General features: G+C 35.4%; 1 protein-coding gene across 1 annotated transcript; it reads right to left on the bottom strand.

The window, feature by feature from the left end:
• Positions 1 to 5,725: 5,725 nt before the first annotated feature.
• On the bottom strand, positions 5,726 to 6,049 carry LOC141594830 (secreted RxLR effector protein 161-like). The gene has a single exon (XM_074414821.1). The coding sequence runs from the start codon at positions 6,047 to 6,049 to the stop codon at positions 5,726 to 5,728; it is 324 nt and encodes a 107-aa protein (XP_074270922.1).
• Positions 6,050 to 8,966: the final 2,917 nt, after the last annotated feature.

Raw genomic sequence — 8,966 nt, 5'->3', positions numbered from 1 at the left:
CCTTAGTATGCAAGATCCGGGACACTTTTGACCTCACTATGCAGGCGTGGTACTTAGACGATGGCACCATTGTGGGTGATACTTTGGAGGTGGGGAAGGTCTTGGATTTGATTATGGTGGATGGCCCTCGTTTTGGACTACATCTTAATGTCTCCAAGACGGAGGTCTTTTGGCCTGTTGAGGATCCTCAGAGTCGGCTTCCTGGGGTTTTTCCCTCTTCTATTTCTCGGCCTTTGCGTGGTGTTACAGTTTTGGGTGGACCTGTCAGTACTAGTCCTAGTTTTGGCAGTGAGATTGTGGCGAAGAGAGTAACTAAGACCGTTGAGCTAATGGACTTGGTTGCGAGGATTGAGGACCCGCAATGTGAGTTGCTTCTACTTCGAGCTTGTACTGGTATTTCTAAACTCTATTTCTCACTTCGTACTTGCTCCCCTAGTGTTTTTGGGTCAGTCCATCTTCCTTTTGATGCCGCTCGTCGTTCCAGTTTGGAACGTATTGTCACCGTGTCTGGGCCGGGTTTTGGGGATTGGCAGTGGCGCCTTGCTACATTCCCTTTTTATCTTGGTGGTCTTGGCATCTATGCGGCGGGAGATGTTTTATTTTATGCTTTTATTGTGTCCCGTTTGCAGCCTGCTGGTTTGCAGGCTAAGCTCCTCGGCCCTTCTGGTATTGTAGCTGCTGGCCCTGCTTTTGATGATGCCGCACATGTGTTTACAGCGACTACAGGCTCTGGTATATTAGGTAACTCTAGTGAAATTGCTGCCCCCAAACTTATGAAGAAATTGGCAGACATTTATTTCGCGACGGTTGCTGCTGCCTCAGAGTCTGTTTTCACCTTGTCACCACGACAGCTTGCTTTATGGCAGTCTCAGCAGGGTTCTCACTCCTCTGATTGGTTACGTGCGGTTCCTATCTCGGGGTTGGGTCAGACTATGAACGGGAGGACTTACCGTAGTGTGCTTGGGTATCGTCTGGGTGTTCCGTTATTCACTGTATTTAGGCCCTGTCCTGCTTGTTCTCGGGTTTTGCTGAGGATGTTTTTGGGGACCACGCTGTTTCTTGTAATGGTACTGTGGGCGTTAAACATCGGCATAACCTTGTCCGGGACACTCTTTTCGACATCTGTTATAGATCTGGTATTACTGCGGGAAAGGAGGTTGATATCGGTTTGGTTGATGGACATGGTGGCTTTCTTCGTCCTGCGGATTTGTTGCTTTATTCTTGGGACAAGGGGCGTGATGTGTGCGTTGACTTGACAAGTTCTTCTCCTTTGACTCAGACTGGGATGACGGATTTTGTGCCTGGCCGGGTTGTCGCTGATACTGCTCAGCGAAAGTGTGCTAAGTATGGGGATTTGTGCGCGACAGCGGGTTATGGTTTCCTTCCTTTCTGTTTCTCTTCACTTGGGGAGCTGGATTCGGATGCTGTTGCCTTGCTCAAGCGGATCCAGGAATTCTCGGTATCTCAGGATGCGGGGCTCGGGTGGCCGCTTACATTTTTATTAGACTTAGCTTTGCTGTTGCTAAGGGTGTGGGAGCCCAGATTGTCTCTCGGCTCCCCACCAATTTCATGTAATGAAAGCTACGTGCATCCTTCCATAAAAAAAAAAAAATAATAATAATTGATAAGACATATAATGTAACCTTAATTAATAATAAAACTCTAAGATCCTCCTCCGTTAATTTTCCTTATCTTCTGAGCAACAGTATCATCATCATCATCATCATCATCATCATCATCATTATCATCATCATCATCATCATCATCATCATCATCATCATCATCATCATCATCATCATCGTGGGTGGCGATAGCAGCATAATCATCTTCTTCTCCTTTTTCACTACCCGCAGCCGTCCCACCACTAACACTATTATCATCACCACCTTTTTTCTTCATTATTTTCATCATCTTCACCACCAGCACCAGCCTAACACCTCCAGTAGAATTACCACCATCACCCAGGCGCGGATCCAGGAATTAAAAGTATGTTGGGCTAGGCCGAAGTCGGTGGTCATTAGTTATGGGAAGTCGTAAGGTTGTGCGTATAAAATTTTTTTCTTTAAAAATGATATAATATTGAAGTTACGGGATATCTAATAAAAATATGAGTTAATATTACAAAATATATACTTGTATAAATTTTTTTACAATGCAATTCATATTTCTCTTAATCATTTTACTACGCATTTACAGTTCGTAATGTGACGAACAATTTAATTACATAAATTATTGAGTAAGACTGTCTCATACTATGAAACGGTCCATGTTTTTAAGAAAAATATTCACTTAATGATAATAAATAAGTGATCTTTTAATACAATGGGATTGACTCATAGTATAAAATCGTCTCTCATAATTATTGATTTCCCTTTTTTTTTAAAGAAACATAACTATTGATTTAATTAAGGAGCAACTAACAATTTACAATTGCCAACATGTGCGAGGATGAACAACTAATATATTAAATACATATAGCTGTTAAAAACTGAAAATGTGTTCACATATATAGTTTGTGGAAAAAAAACAAAAAGATAAAAAGTGTTAAATACATAAATGTTTTAAAAAGAAACAAAAATATGCTCTAACAAAGGTCGAACCTGCGTCGTTAGACCAAAAAACCTTCAATTATTTTGTTTATACCAGCTAGACTACTTTGCATCATTGACTACATTGTAATCTATTTGGTTTTATTTCTGAAATTAGGTTGGCTGTAGCCTATACAGCCCAATAGCTAAATCCGCCCTTACCATCACCACTTGCATCACCTCCTTCTTCTCTGCCTTCTCATCCTCATCTTCTTCTTTTTCTCCACATCATCTGTCTTCTGATGCTGATTTTTCTAAGTTCTCCTGCGATGACGGTGTTTTAGGTTCAAAATCTGAAAGAGCGTCGTTACTTGGATAGTCGTCGACATAGTATGCGGAGACAAAAGACTGATATGGGAAATAATAATTTGCTTCATCGCCAGACATGCTGTGGAATGTGTTTCTTGTGATTTTAATCAATTCTATAATATAAATAGTGTAAAATGTAATGTACTAGCGTTAGGGAGTATGAATGTATCATGCATGATATGATATTTGAAAGGGGTCAATAACTAACGAATTATACAATCTCTGCTACTCCCAACTTCTACAATACTACATTGCTACTCATGCTCTATTTATTTTTACTCATATTCTACATGTTCACTCTATAACTAACGGATTTTATAAACTCTCATTTTTATTTGGGATATGTTGGTTTTACTTATACTTATGTTAAATTAAACTTAAACACTAATATATAGTGATGAGACGATATTTGTATCACTAATTCTTGTTTCAGACGACCACTTTTTGTCTGAAGTTTCAGACGGATATATGTCACCCTTTTATATTAAACTAGCTTTATTATCCGTGAAATTCACGGAACTGGTTATGTTGTCACATTGGTGGTGCTATGAAAGTCCGGATTGACGATCACAACGGGCTCTGGTGACAAAAGACCTCGTAAGAAAACCTTTTTAATAATCAGTGCGCATATCATCAAAGATATTTATGTTATGTATATATAGCCACAATTTACTAAATCTGTCACGGATTATTGGTATTTTGCCACGAGTATTGTTACGTTTGTTAGTATTTTCCTACGATTATTGTTATTATTATTGTTATTGTTGTTGTTGTTAACTTTGATTTTGTTTTTCCTCTTTTTATTTTATTGTATTTCCTCTGTCCCGACAATTTGTTTATCTCTTATTGTTCTTTTATTAAAAACAGTTAGCTACGTAATTAATTCAATCTAAAAGAAGTTTTTCAAAATAAATTTTTTTATATTTTTTTTGCGAACTATAATTCAATGTAGATTGAATGATTAACATTATTTTGAAGAGAACATGGTTGGTATAAGTTATAATGATACCCACCATTATAGAAGGGTAATGAAAGAACATGATGAGAATTATAAATGTGGAATACATAAATGATGATTTTGTCAGTAAAATTTATACTAACAATAAAACCTAAAATTTATGTAATATTTGTTTTTATGTATTTACTTTTAGAATGAGAAACCTGTAAGATTAACTTTATGATTTCGATAATAAAATCAGTCTCAAGAATCAGTATAGACTTGAATTAATTCAACCTTAATATGATCAATAGACGGAATAAAGGACTAACCTTGGTCCATGTCTCATAGACGCACTCAATACAATAGTATGAAGTATAAGATGATTTATTCTCCTCCATAGCCCTTTCCTTTGATGTTCTTTGATGATGGAGAAAGAAACTGTCTTCAGCTTTCACTTTTTACAGTACGTTTGTTTTGTGTTTTTGTCATGATGATTAATCAAATTCTTTTAACTACCAAAATATATGTAATGGGTTACGTATCTTTCCGCCTAATCAAACCCGATCGTACCTCTTCCTGAAAGATGACATATATTAGAGTAAGGTAATAAGGAATAATAATTCCCTAATTTTAATTACATTAATCAAAATCGATCCATCACGGTGTCATCTTTTATTTTGGTCACCCGAATATTATTAAATATCCTAATATTCTCCCACTTAGCCTTTGTGTTGACTTGATGGTTCAATAACTATAATGTGCACTATTATGTTAAGCTCACTAACTTTTATATACTTAATTGAATTAGAACTAATTGGATCATGGCGGTCACATGTCATTTATTAATCGACATGATTCCTTCCATGTATCACATATCAATTCCAAATCTAAGTCACCTTTAATTTGAGAAGAACATTAATTCTCACAATTAGTCACATGTAATCTAATAACTATAATGTATACATCTACTATAATGACTAACATGTCTGTTATAACAGCAACAATACTATAAGGTAGCGTTTGGAAACACGGAATTGATTTCGTTTTCATGATTTCAATTGTAGAAATTCAAATGTTTGAATTCAATTCCAATTCCAATTCCAATTCCAAAATTGCGTTTGGGAAACCCATGGAATTGGAATTGGAATTGGAATTAAACTTGGGCGAGACGGATATGGCTCGAGGTCATTGGATGTTTTATATTTGAAAAAATTAAATATTGTCTCGAAAAATATTTGCGATCGGAAAAAATATCATAAATAAAAATATTTTGATGAAATTTTCATCACAAAATAAAACGTAAGAAGTGATGGAATTGAAATGACTACCATATGGTAGGCATTTGAGAACCTCAAATTATAATTAGCATGGAATTGATAAGGAATTGAGTCAATTCCAATTCCAAATTCTTGGCGTTCCCAAACACTTGAAATATCTCAATTACGGAATTCAATTCCAATTCAAGGTTCCTAAACATAGCATAAGTGAATTCTAGATGTCACATTTATTACAAGCATATTAACTTTATAATAACAAGGCCTTTGATACAACACTCATGCGTTCTACATGGCCAATGAACGCCTTGGGTGGTAATCCCTTAGTTAATGGATCTGCTACCATCTTATCCGTGCTCAAATGACATTCTTTGCTTCTGTACCTCATTCTTGACCAATAAGAACTTTAATTCCATGTGCTTAACACCCTTAGAGTATTTATCATTCTTAGAGAAGAAGACGGCAGCAAAATTATCACAATAAATTCTCAGCGGCTTGGCATTACTATCGACGATCCCAAGTCCCGAGAGAAAGATTCGCAACTACAATGAATAAATAGTGGCCTCAAAACATACCACAAATTTAGCTTCCATAGTAGAAGTTGTAACGACAGACTACTTTCCACTATTCCATGATACTGCCCCTTCAGCTAAAAGGAACAAGTAGCCAAATGTCGATTTTCTACTACCAACATATCCGGCATAATCTGAATCTGAATACCCAATCACCTCAAGATGGTCGGATCTCCTATAAGTAAGCATGAGCTCCTTAGTGCTTTGCAAGTACCTAAGGACCTTCTTTGCAGCTCTCCAGTGGTCTATCCCGAGATTACTTTTATACTGACCCAACATTCCAACAACAAAGCTGATATCTGGTCGAGTACATGTCTGAACATATTTCAAACTCCCAACCACAGATGCATATGGGATTCTCTCCATTTCTTTTCGTTCCAGTTCATTACGAGGACATTGCATTTTACTAAATTTGTCCCCTTTTGTATAGGACCTATCCCTGCAGAGTACTCATTCATTCTATATCTCTCTAAAACTTTGTCAATGTAACCTTTCTGAGACAACCCTAACAATCCTTGTGATCTATCACGGAAAATTTCAATTCCGATCACTTAAGATGCCTCGCCCATATCTTTCATTTCAAAGTTCTTAGATATATATTTCTTTACATCTTGCAACATGCCTAGATCATTCCCAGCAAGTAAAATATCGTCAACATATAAGACTAAAATAACAAATTTGTTCCCACTCATCTTAATGTAGATACACCGATCGACGGTAATCTCTACAACCCCATATGACGTGATGGTATCATTACACTTTAAATACCATTGTTTGGAAGCTTGTTTTAGCCCATATATCGGTTTTCTCAACCTACACACCTTGTCTTCATTACCCAGGGATGCATATCCCTCAGGTTAGTCCATATATACTTCTTCCTCAAGCTCACCGTTTAAAAAGACGGTCTTTACATCCATTTGGTGAAGCTCCAGATCATAATGAGCTACCAAAGCCAAGACAATTCTTAAAGAATCTTTCTTTGACACCGGAGAAAAAGTTTCTTGGTAATCAATGTCATCCTTCTGAGTGAAACCTTTGGCAACAAGTCGAGCCTTATACTTTTCAATGTTGCCTTTAGAGTCCCTTTTGGTTTTATAGACCCATTTTGACTCAACGGCTTTAGAAACCTCGGACAACACTACTAAGTCCCATACTTTGTTATCATCCATAGATTTCATCTTTGCTTTCATGGCAATTAATCATTTTTCAGAATTGTGACTTTCCATGGCTTTATGGAATGAGACCGTATCCTCACTAATGCTCAATTCACATTCAACCTCAATGTTATATGTCTCGTAGTCATCTAAGATGGCTAATCTTCTTTTTCTTATATATTGCCTTAATTGTTCCTGTGGAACGTTGGTTAATCTCCTTCACCTTACTGATTGCCTTGACTGTTCACGTGACATATTATTCCCCTCTTGAATTGTGACTTGATCATCATTGTTATTGTCATTTTGTGGGGTTTTCATCTCATTTCGTTGTTGTTCCGTTATGTCATTTGACTGTGACGGCATAAATGGTACAACAATTTCATGTACAACTTCAGGAGAAGGAACTTCAACCTGAATTTCTTTAATGTCCACTTTTCGTGGTTCAATGCTCCCACTAGTTTGACCATACTCAATGAATCTAGCGTTTCCAGTTTCAACTATTCTCGTACTATGATTAGGACAGTAAATTCTATACCCCTTTGACTTTTCAGGATAGCCAATGAAATAACCACTGACTGTCCTAGGATCTAGCTTCTTTTCATTTGGGTTATACAACCTTACATCAGCTGGGAAACCCCAAACTCAAAGATGTCTTAAACTCGATTTCCTTCCCGTCCATAGTTCATAAGGTGTCTTAGAAACTGCTTTACTAGGAACCCGGCTTAAAACATAAATTGATGTCTTTAATGCATAAATCCATAGTGAAAGAGGTAAAGAACAATTACTTTACATGCTCCTAACCATTTCCATTAAAGCACAGTCCCGCCTTTCATCAACACCGTTCTGCTGAGGTGTACCTGGCATTGTATATTATGCACAAATACCCTTACTTTCAAGTAACTTTGCAAATGGACCAGGACATTGACCATTTTCAGTAAACCTTCCATAAAACTCACCACCTCTATCAGACCTCACGATTTTCACTTCCTTTTCTAGCTGCCTTTCCACCTCTTTTATGAATATCTCAAGGACATTCACAAAATGAGCTTTTTCATGCAACAAATAAGTGAAACCATACCGTGAGAAATCATCTATAAAGTGATAAAGTACTAATTTTCACCACTCCATGATGGAATGTCAAATAGTCCACATATATCAGTGTGTATAATCTCTAAAAGCTGAGAGCTTTTTGTAGCTGGTTTCTTTACTGTATGTTTAGTCTGCTTACCTTTAATAAAGTCTACACACCCATCCAAGTCACTAAAATTCAATTGAGGTAGAATTTCATCTTTTACCAACCTCGTTAATCGTTTTTTGGATATATGACCTAGCCTTTAATGCCACAAGTAAGCTGATTGTTCATTCGATGCACTACGTTTAATACCTTAACTCTCAACATAAAATAGGGAATCGGAAATTTTAGCATCAAGTGTAATACCCCGTATATTTGAAGACTTAGTTAAAGGATTGTCAACGGTAAAATGTGAGGGAGTTACATTTATTAAACGACTTTTATGAATTTAATTTATTAACATATATTTAATGATAATTATTATTACTATTTACCAATTTATACTTTTAATGAGAAAATGTGTTTTGAGACGGGAGTTCATATTTTACGCTTTTTTGTTATATTAATAATAATAGTGGTAGTAATATTAGTAATAAGTAATAATAGTTGCAGTAGTTGTAATAATAATAATAATAATAATAATAACAATAATAATAATAATTATAATAATAATAACAACAACAACAATAATAATAATAATAACAATAATAATAACAACAACAACAACAACAACAATAATAATAATAATGATAATAATAATAATGATGATGATAATAATGATGATAATGATAATAATGATAATGATAATGATAATGATAATGATAATCATAATCATAATCATAATAATGATGATAATAATAATGATAATCATAATAATGATGATAATGATAATGGTAATAATAATAATAATAATAATAATAATAATAATAATAATAATAATAATGATGATGATGATGATGATGATGATGATGATGATGATGATGATGATGATGATGATGATGATGATGATGATGATGATGATGATGATGATATTAATGATAATGATAATAATGATAAT

This window comes from Silene latifolia, chromosome 8 (assembly GCF_048544455.1).
Source record: "Silene latifolia isolate original U9 population chromosome 8, ASM4854445v1, whole genome shotgun sequence".
Classification (NCBI taxonomy): domain Eukaryota; kingdom Viridiplantae; phylum Streptophyta; class Magnoliopsida; order Caryophyllales; family Caryophyllaceae; genus Silene; species Silene latifolia.
Note: the sequence above shows the minus strand (reverse complement) of the source record. Positions and strands in the feature narration are given on the sequence as shown.

Coding starts and splice junctions, on each gene's coding strand:
- LOC141594830 (XM_074414821.1), bottom strand. CDS start 6,049: ATGGAGAGAATCCCATATGCATCTGTGGTTGGGAGTTTGAAATATGTT.